This window comes from Scyliorhinus canicula, chromosome 7, assembly GCF_902713615.1.
Source record: "Scyliorhinus canicula chromosome 7, sScyCan1.1, whole genome shotgun sequence".
In the NCBI taxonomy this organism is placed as follows: Eukaryota; Metazoa; Chordata; class Chondrichthyes; order Carcharhiniformes; family Scyliorhinidae; genus Scyliorhinus; species Scyliorhinus canicula.
The window spans coordinates 146,783,431-146,800,768 of NC_052152.1; the positions used below are offsets into that span (position 1 = coordinate 146,783,431).

At 47.5% G+C, this 17,338-nt stretch overlaps 1 protein-coding gene across 1 annotated transcript in view; it reads left to right on the top strand.

The window, feature by feature from the left end:
• The window catches only part of ctnnbl1 (catenin, beta like 1), a 220,712-nt gene that overhangs the window by 65,575 nt on the left and 137,799 nt on the right, over positions 1–17,338 (top strand). Inside the window, exons 4-5 of the mRNA XM_038803075.1 lie at positions 5,256–5,395; positions 6,212–6,309. Coding sequence (XP_038659003.1) covers positions 5,256–5,395; positions 6,212–6,309 — 238 coding nt within the window. The remainder of the gene's footprint in view (positions 1–5,255; positions 5,396–6,211; positions 6,310–17,338) is intronic.

The window sequence follows — 17,338 nt, forward strand, 5'->3', positions numbered from 1 at the left end:
CTCCCTCACCTCTCTCCCTCCCCCCCCTCCCTCTCTCCTCCCCCCCCCTCCCTCTCTCCTCCTCCCCCCTCCCTCTCTCCTCCTCCCCCCCCCTCCCCTCTCTCCTCCTCCCCCCCCTCCCTCTCTCCTCCTCCCCCCCTCCCTCTCCTTCTCCTCCCCCCCTCCCTCTCTCCTCCTCCCCCCTCCCTCTCTCCTCCTCCTCCCCCCCTCCCTCTCTCCTCCTCCCCCCCTCCCTCTCTCCTCCTCCCCCCCCCTTCCTTCCTCTGTTAGTGGGGGGGGGGGTGCGGCGTTGGAGGGGGGTAGGGGTGGTGAAGGGGGTAGGGGTGGTGAAGGGAGGGGGTTGGGGTAGGGGCAGCTGCGTGCAGAGGGGGGGCGACGGTGCGTTGGCCCCGGGCATCCGTCGCCCCCCTCCTCTGCACGCCGCTGCCCCTACCCCAACCCCCTCCCCTCACCACCCCTACCCCCTTCACCACCCCTACCCCACTCCAACGCCGCACCCACCCCCCACTAACGCCGCACCCCCCCCCCCCACCACTAACGGAGCAAGGAAGGGGGGGAGGAGGAAGGAAGGGGGGGAGGAGGAAGGAAGGGGGGGAGGAGGAAGGAAGAGGGGGAGGAGGAGAGGGGGGGGGTGTGGGTACCGGCCTTCAGAGGGAGGGGGACGGGGTGTGGGTTGCGGCGTTGAGGGTGGGGGGTTGCGGCGTTGAGGGGGGGGGGTTGCGGCGTTGCGAGAGATGGGGGACGGCGTTGGAGGGGGGTAGGGGTGGTGAGGGGGGGGTGGTTAGGGTAGGGGGCAGCGGCGTACAGAGGGGGGGGGGCGACGGTGCGTTGGCCCCGGGCATCCGTCGCCCCCCCCCTCTCTGCCCGCCGCTGCCCCCAAACCCCCCCGATGGCCGCAACCCCCCGATGGCCGCAACCCACCCCCCCGATGCCGCAACCCACTCCCCCCGATGCCGCAACCCACTCCCCCGATGGCCGCAACCCCCCGATGGCCGCAACCCACTCCCCCGATGCCGCAACCCACTCCCCCGATGCCGCAACCCACTCCCCCGATGGCCGCAACCCACTCCCCCGATGCCGCAACCCACTCCCCCGATGGCCGCAACCCCCCCGATGGCCGCAACCCAACCCCCGATGGCCGCAACCCAACCCCCGATGGCCGCAACCCAACCCCCGATGGCCGCAACCCCCCCGATGGCCGCAACCCCCCCGATGGCCGCACCCCCCCCGATGGCCGCAACCCACCCCCCCGATGGCCGCAACCCACCCCCCCCGATGGCCGCAACCCACCCCCCCGATGGCCGCAACCCCCCCGATGGCCGCAACCCACTCCCCCGATGGCCGCAACCCCCCGATGGCCGCAACCCACCTCCCCCGATGCCGCAACCCACTCCCCCGATGGCCGCAACCCACTCCCCCGATGGCCGCAACCCACTCCCCCGATGGCCGCAACCCCCCCGATGGCCGCAACCCACTCCCCCGATGGCCGCAACCCACTCCCCCGATGGCCGCAACCCACTCCCCCGATGGCCGCAACCCACTCCCCCGATGGCCGCAACCCACTCCCCCGATGGCCGCAACCCACTCCCCCGATGGCCGCAACCCACTCCTCCGATGGCCGCAACCCACTCCCCCGATGGCCGCAACCCACTCCCCCGATGGCCGCAACCCACTCCCCCGATGGCCGCAACCCACTCCCCCGATGGCCGCAACCCCCCCCCCCGATGGCCGCAACCCCCCCGATGGCCGCAACCCCCCCGATGGCCGCAACCCACCCGATGGCCGCAACCCACTCCCCCGATGGCCGCAACCCACTCCCCCGATGGCCGCAACCCACCCCCCCGATGGCCGCAACCCACCCCCCCGATGGCCGCAACCCCCCCCATGCCGCAACCCACCCCCATGCCGCAACCCACCCCCATGCCGCAACCCACCCCCCCATGCCGCAACCCACCCCCCACATGCCGCAACCCACCCCCCCCATGCCGCAACCCACCCCCCCCATGCCGCAACCCACCCCCCCCCATGCCGCAACCCACCCCCCCCATGCCGCAGCCCACCCCCCCCCATGCCGCAGCCCACCCCCCCCCATGCCGCAGCCCACCCCCCCCATGCCGCAACCCACCCCCCCATGCCGCAACCCACCCCCCCATGCCGCAACCCACCCCCCCCCATGCCGCAACCCCCCCCCATGCCGCAACCCACCCCCCCCATGCCGCAACCCACCCCCCCCCCCATGCCGCAACCCACCCCCGACACTGAACGGCGTCAACCATCATCAATGGTTGACGCCGTTTTAAATCAACTGTGATTTTCGCCGACGTGACCCGTGGCCACGTCGGCGGGACTTCGGCCCATCCGGGCCGGAGATTTAAGGTCAGTGCAAATAAAATGAAATCCCGCCGGCGCCAGCTGTTTTCACAGGCTGCCGGCGGGATTTGCACAACGCCGGTTTTTTACCGGCGGGAGAATTCGAAAACCTGCGGGAGCGGAAATAACTCCGCTTCCCGCCAATTCTCCGACCCTGCGTGGGGTCGGAGAATCCCGCCCATGGTCTCACACTGCGCTCTGTACTCTGAAGTATAACGTTCCTAGTTTTGTGTTCAATTCCCTCTGCATTAAAAATAACATTCTATTAGATTTCCTAATTATTTGCTGTACCTGAATACAAACCTTTTGAAACTCATGCACATGGGACAGCCAGATCCTTCCAGCCAGATAGAGACACTTGCAAGTACCTTACATTATAATAGATAAAAACTGAATCTTGAAACTAGAAAAACTTACAAATTATGAAAGAAAAAAGAGTAGTGGCTCAAAGAAAGAGTAGTCAGCAGAGAGCTTGCAGGTTGGAGCTCAATTGTGGGGGAAATGCACCATTATTAACTGCAGAGGCAGGAGCAGCATTAAAGAGGCTGTTGGAACAGCACTATGAGATGAGCAGGTAGTAAAGTGGCACAACCAGGGATGAGGAACATGAACTCAGAGTTGGGAGATTTGGGGCTCAAATGAATAGGGAAAGGACTGGGGGGAATTCTCTGCAGATCCATGAACATGGAATTTCAGCAGCACAGAGAAAGGAGCAGCCAGTAAAGTGGAAGAACCAAAACAAGGTTTTTAAAATGAAGACGGTAAGAATGTAGAATACTTCACCACAAGTGGCTATCTTGAGAGAGACTTTTATTTGTTATGAAAGGGAAGGGCATAAATATATAATGAAGAGAGGCATCAAAGGCTCAAGAGTGAGTGCAAACACCAGAGGGGCTGAACACCATCCCCTAGTGTTGTAATTTTTTGATTTTTTTTTTTAGAACAGTACAGCACAGAACAGGCCCTTCGGCCCTCGATGTTGTGCCGAGCAATGATCACCCTACTCAAGCCCACGTATCCATCCTATACCAGTAACCCAACAACCCCCATTAACCTTATTTTTTAGGACACTAAGGGCAATTTAGCCTGGCCAATCCACCTAACCCGCACATCTTTGGACTGTGGGAGGAAACCAGAGCACCCGGAGGAAACCCACGCACACACGGGGAGGACGTGCAGACTCCACACAGACAGTGACCCAGCCGGGAATCGAACCTGGGACCCTGGAGCTGTGAAGCATTGATGCTAACCACCATGCTACTGTGCTGCCCATGATCTCTGATGATCTCTCTTTGCTTGCTTCCTGGTAGCCTCTTTGTTCTTGGTATTTCTCATGCAACAGTAGGCAAATCCCAGAGTTGGGACTTCTTTCCCTCAATGAAAAAGATCCCAAGGTGGTAATTAATTGGGAAACTTGTTTTTTTAAATTTAGAGTACCCATTTATTTTTCCCAATTAAGGGACAATTTAGCATAGCCAATCCACCTAACCTGCACATCCTTGGGTTGTGGGGGTGAAACCATGCAGACATGGGGAGAATGTGCGAACTCAATTAACTGGGAAACTCAAACAAACAAGGAAGAGAACTGAAATCTGCCTTTGTAATCTCCTCCAGCCTTACAACCTGCTGAAAATTCTGCAATCCTCTAACTTTTTCTCTTGTTCAGCCCCCGCCCTCTTTTGTTCCATCATTGGTAGGCTCTGGCTTCAGCCATTAAGCTGTGGAATTCCTACAATTTTTGACATTGCAAATGCTGCATGAAATTCAAATGGATCTGTAATTCTAATAATTTTCCACAAATAATAATATAATAAGCTTTATTGTCACAAGCAGGCTTACATTAACACTGCAGTGAAGTTACTGTGAAAAGCCCCTAGTCGCCACATTCCGGCACCTGTTCGGGTACACAGACGGAGAATTCAGAATGTCCAAATTACCTAACAGCATATCTTTCAAAACTTGTGGGAGGAAACCTGAGCACCCGGAGGAAACCCACACAAACACGGGAAGAATGTGCAGGCTCCACACAGACAGTGACCCAAGCCAGGAATTGAACCTGGGGCCCTGGAGCTGTAAAGCAACAGTGCTAACCACTGTGCTACCATGAAATTATTTTTGTTTCATATTTGTGCAATTCTAATACAGCATGGTAGCACAAGTGGATAGCACTGTGGCTTCACAGCACCAGGGTCCCAGGTTCAATTCCCCGCTGGGTCACTGTCTGTGCGGAGTCTGCATGTTCTCCCCGTGTCTGCGTGGGTTTCCTCCGGGTGCTCCTGTTTCCTCCTGCAGTCGAAAGACGTGCGGGTTAGGTGGATTGGCCATGATAAATTGCCTTCCGTGCCAAAAAAGGTTAGGAGGGGTTATTGGGTTACGGGGATAGGGTGGAAGTGAGGGCTTAAGTGGGTCGGTGCAGACTCGATGGGCCGAATGGCCTCCTTCTGCACTGTATGTTCTATGTTCTAAGTACGTATCAAAATGTTGCATATGCTACCTGTACACATAGTGAAATGAATATTGAAAGTGTTGCTTTATAATGAATTGCAAGGTAAAAATACGATTTTTAAAATTCTCTTTGAAATTGGGCAATTTATACAGATAGTTTGAAGCTCACTAATATCGCTGCATTTATTTTCACATTAGTTGCATATTTTTTAATCTGCCTTGGACATTTGTTTTGTGTTTCATCTAATTTCTACCAATAAAACAAATCTTGTGTCCGGTGTCCTTCTCCATCTTTGCCCTTGATCTTTATAATGGAAAGAATTGCCATATGAATAGTTTTTTTTGTTAACTTGCATGTCAAACAAATGCATCGAGTTTGCTATTCACTCCATAATGTTACCCAAGCATTTTAATTCTGCTCTGTTGTGCTTGATTTGCAGATTCATGGAGTCAGAGTTGGATTTAAATGATATTATACAGGAAATGCATGTGATTGCAACAATGCCTGATCTGTATCACTTGCTTGTGGAGCTCAACGCCGTGCAGTCCCTGATTGGCCTGCTCGGTCATGAAAATACCGATATCCTTTTGATGTTGGGCAACTGTTAAGTAAAATCTCTTGACAATTGAATTAAATGCAAGTCATCCAGATGCGGAGTGTCTATCATATAGTGATGCATCACTGGCTTATTGGACCAGTTTATATCAAAACATTCATCATACATCATAGAATCCCTACAGTGCAGAAGGAAGCCATTCAGCCCATTGAGTCTGCACCGATCCATGTCCCATTCTATCCCTGCAACCCCACAACCAAACCTTCACATACCTGGACACTTAAGGGGCAATTTAGCATGGCCAATCCACCTACCTCGTACATCTTTGGACTGTGGGAGGAAACCAGAGCACCCAGAGGAAACCCACGCAGACACGGTGAGAATGTAGAAACGCCACACAGACTGACCCAAATTCGGAATTTAACCCGGGTCCCTGGTGGTGTGAGGCAGCAGTGCTAACCACTGTACTATCATGCCGCCCTCGGGGCATCATTTGCAAATAGCCATTCTATCTGAGCATCAGTATATTTGAGCATGTCCTGCAATAGATCTATTTTCAAGGTATTAGATGTGTCACAAGCATATCAGTGATATTGGCACGTTTGGTGGTAGTTTTCCAAATAGAAAACCGCTTGTATGATCTGTGTCAGGAGATTTTATTATACCCAATTTTAACTCTGAAACTCCTAACATGGTTAAAGGGCTTTCATTAAGAGACCAATGAGGGCTACAGATGAATTATTTTAGATTATTTTTTAAAAAATGGTTATCTGCATTCAATAGCCTTGTGCATGCAGATTTAAAAAAAAAATGTTATATGACCGTTAACAAACTGCTACATGTATCCATTGCGGTTGTGGACCTGCTGCAGGAGCTGACTGATATAGACACCCTGCATGAGAGTGAAGAAGGAGCAGAGGTCCTCATAGATGCTTTAGTGAGTGCCATGCTTTCTTTCCTCTTTGTGGATGAGTTGACTGTATCCTGATTGCACAGGATTCTGGCTGCTGTTCTGATTTTTTTGTTCTTACTAAGTGCTTTAGCTTATTGGAGCTCTATTTAATAACATTACAAAAATGTTGCAACTATTCCACAGTTCCCTATGGTATCACGATCCCCATTACTGTTTAAATGACATCTGTGTCTCTGTTTTGAACTACAGGATGCTTTGAGAGGATTAATTTTTTGACTAGTTTACAAAGCTTATATCCGAACAGTTGGCTTTAATATGAAATGGTTGGGAGAATGATTTTTCAAGATAAGCAGATGCAAGAAAGAACAGACATATTTATCCATACAGTTTGGACCAGCATGAACTGAATTAAATGGAATTTCCTTGGGTTTATATTTATGATTGTTGTAAGTTTATTTCTTGCCCTGTAATACTGGATTGTCAGCCACACAATTGTTACTTCTCCTCTGCAGTACATTACAGGGGAATTGTGCTGTGCAAGTATTTTTAGACTTTTTTTTTTCATGATTGGCATGATTTATAATTTATGGTAACCAAGGTGAGAGTCGATACTTAAAGTCAGCTCATACTCAAAGTAAATATAAATTTAGAGCTGTTTCCCACATTGCAAATCTAGATTAGAGTATACAATTACATTTTGATAGTCCATAATGTTAAAGATTCTGAAAGACCCCACCTGATATCTGAAGTCAATCTTTGTTATAAAGATGACAGTATGTATCAGTTACTTTAAACTCTGAGAATCAAGTCCTGAAGCAGAAACTGTTTTCATGAAGTTACAGACTATATAAGAATTGTGAATAATAATTATTGCATTAAGTGGAACAGTAGTTTCTGTGCAGGTTTGATCTTTTATCATTTCTCCTTTACTAAATCGGAGACCATGAAATGAAAATCGTTTATTGTCACGAGTAGACTTCAATTAAGTTACTGTGAAAAGCCCCTAGTCACCACATTCCGGCACCTGTCCGGGGAGGCTGGTACGGGAATCGAACCGTGCTGCTGGCCTGCTTGGTCTGCTTTAAAAGCCAGCGATTTAGCTCAGTGAGCTAAACCATCAGCTAACCTTTCAGATCTTCACTTGAGATTTTATTAATAAACTGCAACAAACGCAGTTCTTATCTCAAAGTCAACATTACAATAATGCACACACTGACTCAATGCTGCACCATGGATACATATTTGTAGACAGACATGATCTATTATTTGAATTATATGCATAACATAAGTACAGCATTAATTTTGGAACTTTTTAAACTACTTTGTATGCAGTTCAAAGCCAACCTGATGGTGTTCCAAAAAAGTGGAGAACTCATTTTCTTATTTGGCCAGCCTATAAAAATAACGAACACTAATTCGAGTGATTTTCGACACTCAATCCTTTTGAGAAATATGTGGAGACTAAAGGTAATTTTCTTAGTAACAACAAGAGCACATTATAACCTTGTTGCTCGTAACCAGACCACAATTGTAAATTCCTCCAATTTTGGAAATAAAATTTTTAATTTATTTATGAGATATGGCATCGCTAGTCAGACCAGAATATATTGGCCATCCCTAGTTTTCCTTGAGAACGTGGCGATGAGCTGCCGCCTTGAAGTGCAGAAGTCCTTGAGGTGTAGGTACACCGACAGTTCTGTTAGGGAGAGAGTGCCAGGATTTTGACCCAGCGACCGTGAAGGAACGGCGATTATATTTCCAAGTCAGGATGGCGAATGACTTGGAGGGGAACCTCCAGATGGTGGTGCTCCCAGGTATTTGCCTTTCTTTTCCTTCTAGATGGTAATAGTCGTGGTTTTGGAAGATGCTGCCCAATGAACCTTGGTGAGTTCCTGCATATGTCTGCCACGGTTCATGGGTGGTGGGGGGATTGAATGTTTGTGGAAGGTGTGGCAATCGAATGGGCTGCTTTTTCCTGGATGGTGTCGAGCGTCTTAAGTATTGTTGGTGCTGCACTCCTCCAGGCAAGTGGAGAGCATACCATTACACTCCTGACATGTAAAGGTAAAGCACCATAATCCCAGATGACCATAGGCTGCTTTCTCCTTTGTAATTTTGCTCACAATCCCTACAAACATCAGTAACTAATTATTCTATTTTGATTGGTGATTTTAGTTGAGGGATGTTATTTAGAACACCTAGAGAACTTCTTGATTTTCAAAAAGTGCCATGAGCTCATCAGGGCGATGGAACCTCAACATTATAATTCTTTCTGAAAGACTGCATCTCCAATGTGCAGCACTGTCGCAGGATTTTCAAGACGAGGTTTTAAGCTCAAGACGAGGTTTTAAGCTAAAGACCGACAGCTGACAGGACTTTAGGAGAAGTTTAGGTTACAGGACCATAAAGCGATAGGTGACAGAGGGTAGTCTCTGATTATGGAATCTGATGACACTCCGTTGCCCTCATTTGGGGAGGGGCTGGAAATCTGGCATTGTGTGTGCGGCGGGACTTTAAGACTCGTTCTAATTTAAAGGCAAAGGAGGACTGAGAGATTTTGGGCCGAAGGGCAGTCGTGGGAACCAGAACATGAAGGAAGGGAAAAGTAAATTATGTGGGAATTAGGAGAAAGCTGGTGTTATGTGTCATTGATGCGCCTTCAAGCTTTCTGCTGAGCAGTATCAGTCAATGGTGGTTGGAAGATGACTGTTTTGATGCCTGGATTTCTTCAAAGTGGAATGCAGCATGTGTTACAGTCAATGAATTAATTGCGAAGTATTATTACCAGGATAATTTTTTTTGGGGGGTAAAAAGGTTTTAGTGTTGGTCATTTTCTCACAAGAGAAGTTAGAAGAACTAATGGAGAGGTGGAGAAATTTAAGAGGGAATTCCAGAATTTGGGGTCCGGATGGATCCAGTTACAAATTACATAGAATTTACATAGAATTTACAGTGCAGAAGGAGGCCATTCGGCCCATCGAGTCTGCACCGGCTCCTGGAAAGAGCACCCTACCCAAGGTTAACACCTCTACCCTATCCCCATAACCCAGTAATCCCACCCAACACTAAGGGCAATTTCTGGACACTAAGGGCAATTTATCATGGCCAATCCACCTAACCTGCACATCTTTGGACTGTGGGAGGAAACCGGAGCACCCAGAGGAAACCCACGCACACACTGGGAGGATGTGCAGGCTCTGCACAGACAGTGACCCAAGCTTGAATCGAACCTGGGACCCTGGAGCTGTGAAGCGATTGTGCTATCCACAATGCTACCGTGCTGCCCAATCTGCTCAATCAGAGAATACATTGGGTGCCCACAGCCTGTCCAAAGGTTAGATATGCTTGAGAAGGTAATGAAAAGATAGTAGATTGTTTTCCCCAGCGTGTTTGTTTCAAATATTGTCCTGTAGATGTGAATAAAGTAGAAAATCTTCAATATGAAGGTTAATGTTTGTAATTAGAGAATTGCATTTCACACATTCTTGAATTTATCTTCGCCTCCAAGCATAAAATTTCAAACTCCATATATTTAAAATTGTTAAAATATTTCATTTTAAAATTTTCAATCATTAAATCAACTTTACTAATTCTGTTATTTAAATTTGCTTCTAGCATGGAGTTGACTGACTTTTAGAACTTGGTGCAGCTTACTTGGAATCCGATCTTAACGTGTGGCCATCCCCACTTGGTGTTAAAAATCATTAATATGCTAGCCCTCACAAAAGTTATTTCTTGCATAAATCACACTTAGCAGATTGCACATGCTTTGTATAATTAGATTTGGATGTGTTGATTATAGTTTTTAAAATAAAATTGAAATTTTGGATAAAGTACTACTTACACTTTTATTTGGACTGGAATAATTCCGTTGATTGGAGCTATTTGTATGTTATCATGAGAGTCAGGCGAAATGCTGTAAGTAAAGTCGCCATAGTCCCAGATGACCATAGGCTACTTTATTATAATAATAATCTTTATTGTCACAAGTAGGCTTACATTAACACTTCAATTAAGTTACTGTGAAAAGCCCCTAGTCACCACATTTTGGCGCCTGTTCGGGTAGAGAAGAAGAGAAATACAGCACAGAACAGGCCCTTCGGCCCATGATGTTGCGCCGAACTTTTGTCCTAGGCTAATCATAGAATTTTGGACAATTTTTCATGGCCAATCCACCCAACCTGCACATCTTTGGACTGTGGGAGGAAACCGGAGTACCCGGAGGAAACCCACGCAGTCACGGGGAGGATGTGCAGACTCCACACAGGCAGTGACCCAAGTCGAAATCGAACTTGGGACCCTGGAGCTGTGAAGCAATTGTGCTATCCACAATGCTACCGTGCTGCCCTTAAGAAGTTAACCTACACTCCATTATTCTACCCTAATCCATGTACCTATCCAATAGCCGCTTGAAGGTCCCTAACTTTTCCGACTCAACTACTTCCACAGGCAGTGCATTCCATGCCCCCACTACTCTCTGGGTAAAGAACCTACCTCTGACATCCCCTCTATATCTTCCACCATTTATCTTAAATTTATGTCCCCTTGTAATGGTGTGTTCCACCCAGGGAAAAAGTCTCTGACTGTCTACTCTATCTATTCCCCTAATCATCTTATAAACCTCTATCAAGTCGCCCCTCATCCTTCTCCATTCTAATGAGAAAAGGCCTAGCACCCTCAACCTTTCCTCGTATGACCTACTCTCCATTCCAGGCAACATCCTGGTAAATCTCCTTTGCACCTTTTCCAAAGCTTCCACATCCTTCCTAAAATGAGGCGACCAGAACTGCACACAGTACTCCAAATGTGGCCTGACCAAGGTTTTGTACAGCTGCATCATCACCTCACGGCTCTTAAATTCAATCCCTCTGCTAATGAACACTAGCACACCATAGGCCTTCTTCACAGCTCTATCCACTTGAGTGGCAACTTTCAAAGATCTATGAACATAGACCCCAAGATGCTCTCTGCTCCTCCACATTGCCAAGAACCCTACCGTTAACCCTGTATTCCGCATTCATATGTCCTTCCAAAATGGACAACCTCACACTTGTCAGGGTTAAACTCCATCTGCCACTTCTCAACCCAGCTCTGCATTCTATCTATGTCTCTTTGAAGCCGACAACAGCCCTCCTCACTATCCACAACTCCACCAATCTTCGTATCATCTGCAAATTTACTGACCCACCCTTCAACTCCCTCATCCAAGTCGTTAATGAAAATCACAAACAGCAGAGGACCCAGAACTGATCCCTGCGGTACGCCACTGATAACTGGGCTCCAGGCTGAATATTTGCCATCCACTACCAATCTGTCTTCTATCGGTTAGCCAGTTTGTTATCCAACTGGCCAAATTTCCCACTATCCCATGCCTCCTTACTTTCTGCACAAGCCTACAATGGGGAACCTTATCAAATGCCTTACTAAAATCCATGTACACTACATTCACTGCTTTACCTTCATCCACATGCTTGGTCACCTCCTCAACGAAGCCAATAAGACTTGTAAGGCAAGACCTACCCCTCACAAATCCATGCTGACTATCCCTAATCAAGCAGTGCCTTTCCAGATGCTCAGAAATCCTATCCCTCAGTACCCTTTCCATTACTTTGCCTACCACCAAAGTAAGACTAACTGGCCTGTAATTACCAGGGTTATCCCTATTCCCTTTTTTGAACAGGGGCACGACATTCGCCACTCTCCAATCCTCTGGTACCACCCCTGTTGACAGCGAGGACGAAAAGATCATTGCCAACGGCTCTGCAATTTCATTTCTTGCTTCCCATAGAATCCTTGAATATATCCCGTCAGGCCCGGGGGACTTGTCTATACTCAAGTTTTTCAAAACGCGCAACACATCTTCCTTCCTGACAAGTATCTCCTCGAGCTTATCAGTCTGCTTCACGCTGTCCTCTCCAACAATATGGCCCCTCTCGTTTGTAAATACTGAAGAAAAATACTTGTTCAAGACCTCTCCTATCTCTTCAGACTCAGTACACAATCTCCCTCTACTGTCCTTGATCGGACCTACCCTCGCTCTAGTCATTCTCATATTTCTCACATATGTGTAAAAGGCCTTGGGGTTTTCCTTGATCCTACCTGCCAAAGATTTTTCATGCCCTCTCTTAGCTCTCCTAATCCCTTTCTTCAGTTCCCTCCTGGCTATCTTGTATCCCTCCAGCGCCCTGTCTGAACCTTGTTTCTTCAGCCTTACATAAGTCTCCTTCTTCCTCTTAACAAGACATTCAACCTCTCTTGTCAACCATGGTTCCCTCACTCGACCATCTCTTCCCTGCCTGACAGGGACATACATATCAAAGACACGCAGTATCTGTTCCTTGAACAAGTTCCACATTTCACTTATGTCCTTCCCTGACAGCCTATGTTCCCAACTTCTGCACTTCAATTCTTGTCTGACAGCATTGTATTTACCCTTCCCCCAATTATAAACCTTGCCCTGTTGCACGCACCTATCCCTCTCCATAACTAAAGTGAAAGTCACAGAATTGTGGTCACTACCTCCAAAATGCTCCCCCACTAACAAATCTATCACCTGCCCTGGTTCATTACCAAGTACTAAATCCAATATGGCCTCCCCTCTGGTCGGACAATCTACATACTGTGTTGGAAAAGCTTCCTGGACACACTGCACAAACACTACCCCATCCAAACTATTTGATCTAAAGAGTTTCCACTCAATGTTTGGGAAGTTGAAGTCACCCATGACTACTACCCTGTGACTTCTGCACCTTTCCAAAATCTGTTTCCCAATCTGTTCCTCCACATCTCTGCTGCTATTGGGGGGCCTATAGAAAACTCCCAACAAAGTGACTGCTCCTATCCTATTTCTGACTTCAACCCATATTACCTCAGTAGGCAGATCCCCCTCGAACTGCCTTTCTGCAGCTGTTATACTATCTCTAATTAACAATGCCACCCCCCCCACCTCTTTTACCATCCTCCCTAATCTTGTTGAAAAATCTATAACCAGGGACCTCCAACAACCATTTCTGCCCCTCTTCTATCCAAGTTTCCGTGATGGCCACCACATCGTAGTCCCAAGTACCGATCCATGCCTTAAGTTCACCCACCTTATTCCTGATGCTGCTTGTATTAAAGTATACACACTTCAACCCATCTCCTTGCCTGCAAGTACTCTCCTTTGTCATTGTTACCTTCCCCACTGCATCACTACGTGCTTTGGCGTCCTGACTATCGGCTTCGTTAGTTGCTGGACTACAGATCCGGTTCCCATTCCCCTGCCAAATTAGTTTAAACCCTCCCGAAGAGTACTTCTCCCCCTCCCCCCCCCCCCCCCCCCCCCAAGGATATTGGTACCCCTCTGGTTCAGATGCAACCCGTCCTGCTTGTACAGGTCCCACCTTCCCCAGAATGCGCTCCAATTATCCAAATATCTGAAGCCCTCCCTCCTACACCATTCCTGCAGCCACATGTTCAACTGCACTCTCTCCCTATTCCTAGCCTCGCTATCACGTGGCACTGGCAACAAACCAGAGATGACAACTCTGTCTGTCCTGGCCTTTAACTTCCAGCCTAACTCCCTAAACTTGTTTATTACCTCCACACCCTTTTCCCTACCTACGTCGTTGGTACCAATGTGCACCACGACTTCTGGCTGCTCACCCTCCCCCTTCAGGATCCTGAAGACATGATCCGAGACATCCCTGGCCCTGGCACCCGGGAGGCAACATACCTTTCGGGAGTCTCGCTCGCGACCACAGAATCTCCTATCTATTCCCCTAGCCATTGAATCTCCTATTACTATTGCTTTTCTATGCTCCCCCCTTCCCTTCTGAGCCCCAGAGCCAGACTCAGTGCCAGAGACCTGGCCGCTGGGGCCTTCCCCCGGTAGGTCATCCCCCCAGCAGCATCCAAAACGGTATACTTGTTTTGAAGGGGAATGGCCACGAGGGATCCCTGCACTGTCTGCCTGTTAGTTTTCTTTCCCCTGACTGTAACCCAGCTACTCTTGTCCAGTACCTTTGGTGTGGCTACCTCCCTGTAACTCTTCTCGATAACCCCCTCTGCCTCCCGGATGATCCGAAGTTCATCCAGCTCCAGCTCCAGTACCTTAACACGGTCTCTGAGGAGCTGGAGTTGGGTGCACTTCCCGCAGGTATAGTCAGCGGGAACACCAGTGGTTTCCCTCACCACCCACATCCTACAGGAGGAGCATGCAACTGCCCTAGCTTCCATCCCCTCTTACTTTACAGAATTAGCTGCCCCGTGGACCAACTGGACCTCCGCCCTCCGACTCTGCTTCCAGTCAGCTGTACTCTAAACTCCTGGCTCCCTTCACGCTCTTTGATAAACATAGGAAATGAAATGTAAGGAGCACCTTACTCCCTCCTCACCTAACTCCCTCAGTCACCAAACTCTCACTGTAGCACTCAAATGCCACAAGCTCAGCACTCCCTCAGTCACCAAACTCTCACTGTAGCACTCAAATGCCACAAGCTCAGCACTCCCTCAGTCACCAAACTCTCACTGTAGCACTCAAATGCCACAAGCTCAGCACTCCAGTGCAAAACAAGTCTGCACTGTAACTAGCTCCTATTTATACTGTGACTCTAGCCTCTGAAAACTGGCCTAATGCAATTAACTAATTAACAAGCTCCAGCTGCAAGTAAGTACAAGTAGAACCTTGTTTAAAGCTGATTCAAAATTCACCTTCTTACAGACCAAACAGCAACTTTTAAGTTAATTAACTAAATAAAAGAAATACTAGACTTTAAATAAAAATGAACCCTTATACTCCCTCAGTCACCAAACTCTCACGGTAGCACTCAAATGCAAACGGGTACACAGGGAGAATTCAAAATGTCCAAATTACCTAACAGCACGTCTTTCGGGACTTGCAGGAGGAAACCGGAGGAAACCCATGCAGACATAGGGAGAAGTGCAGACTCGGAGAAGTGCAGACTCCACATAGAAAGTGGCCCAAGCCGGGAATCGAACCTGGGATCCTGGAGCTGTGAAGCAACAGTGCTACCCACCGTGCTTTCCCCTTAGAGAGGGAGAGCTGACTGGTGGGGATTTAACCTGAGAGTCACCCCACCTCAAGCAAAGTTGAGAAGGCCGGGCCTTCAGGAATAACCTCTGCGTCACAAACCAGCTGCCCAGACAACTGAACTACAACAAATACAAAACCTGATAGAAGAATGTGTTGTTCTAAATATTGAGTTATGTGAGCTAGAATTTCACTGGTATAATGATATTTGTGAAATGATTTGTGAACAGATTTTCAGAATTCCTTGAGTTTTAGTAATAAACTACTGATTTAATGATTTTAACATTTTGCTCTTTTAAATGATGATTAATTTGTCCTACTAAGTGTAAAGGTAACATAGAATGCTGCAAGTAACAAGTTGAGTATGATGCATGTGCCTTGTTAGAGAAATACAAAGTGTGAAGTAACAGAAAAACCCCATTATGGGATTCCACTAATGTCTTTGTTCTGAACTGTTTTATTGGTCTGTCAGCAGATTCTGTGCTGCAGAATCATGCGTCTGACCAGTGTATCAGCACAGAACCTGAATTCTTTATAAAGGCAAGCGGTAATTCGCAGATGGTTGACCATTTATTATTTAGATTTTTTGGGAAGGGGAGGTGCAATATGAATTATTAATGTAAGTACTGACCCAGATAGGTTTTCTGAACAGAGAAGCATGGAAAATTCATTAAAGTAATGTTTCTCCTAACAGTGAATTACTAGTGTTCATTTTGTTAACTTAAAGCCTAACAATACTTAATTGGAGGAACAAAAACAGAAAATGCAACCAATACACTAAGCAGGGAGTGAAGTTGTTGTGTAGAAACTTTCAAAAGAAGTTTGAAGGAAAATCACGGGGGGTTTATGAGCAAAATTACTACCCATTAAAGGGACATTGACAGCATGGATGCTAAATTGGCTAATGGGTTGGAAAAGGAGAGTCGCAGTAAACAGCTGTTAGATTGTGCTTGCTTTTGTGAGGCAATGGGCAATTTCTTCAACATAATGTTGGAGAGGATACTCGCAAGATAGCAGAACGTCTGAATTGAATTGAGTGTTCTGTTGATTGTTACTGTATAGTCTTGGAAGTTTGTGATCAGGAAGGGGCAAGTTGCTACAAGATCTGTCTTTATTCTAAGGCCGAAGTGTTCTGAGGCTTGGGTGAAGTGGTCAACAGGCAGCTGGATGTTACAAGACTGTGTGCTAAGCGATCAGTCGTGGGCAAATGAGAGTTCACTTCGATGTTTTCTGATCTTTGTGTGAACCTTGAGCCTTTGAAGATTGAAAAGATTGCCAGTTATCGTGAACTGTTTATGTACTCCTACATGGAGATATTTAAAGTAGATGGCAGCCTTGCTTCCTGTCATTATTGACAGGAAAGGCATCTGACACGACACCATTCTGCATCATGCTGGACATCAGAATGACCCGGACCATCTTTTTAAGGCAGCTATATTTGCACTTGATCTTCCACGGGCCTTCATGTTTTAATATGTTAACGGCTTTGGTCAGGTCAGTGAATACCATGTAAAGGTCCTTGTTCTGTTTGTGGCACTTTTTGATGCAGCAGAATTATCGTGTTGACTGTTCCTCAACCAGCAAAAAAACCACAATGTGCTTCTGGGTGTACACACTCTGTAAGATAACTGACAATCCTGTTGAGAATAATGCTTTCAAAAATTTTTCCTGCTGTGGAGAGAAGTGAAATGTCACTTCTGTGACATCCCTTCTGTTCATACAGGTGAATTATGGAAGCATCCTTGTAACTTTGGGACACAATGCCCTGATTCCAGATTAAGCAGTGAAAGCTAGTAAGTTTCCTTGCCATGTGAGACCCTCCGTTCTTGAATGTTTTAGATGGAATGCCAATGCTTGCAGCTATTTTATGGCATTAGTGACATAGACTTGAGATGGAATAAGGGCGAGCTTGTCCAGAATCTGATATTGTGGAGGTAATTCCATGGCACACTGGATTCTTGGTTCAGGGGATTGGTGATAATCTGTTGCCTGTATTTTAGGAGTTCATTGCACAGTCAGATT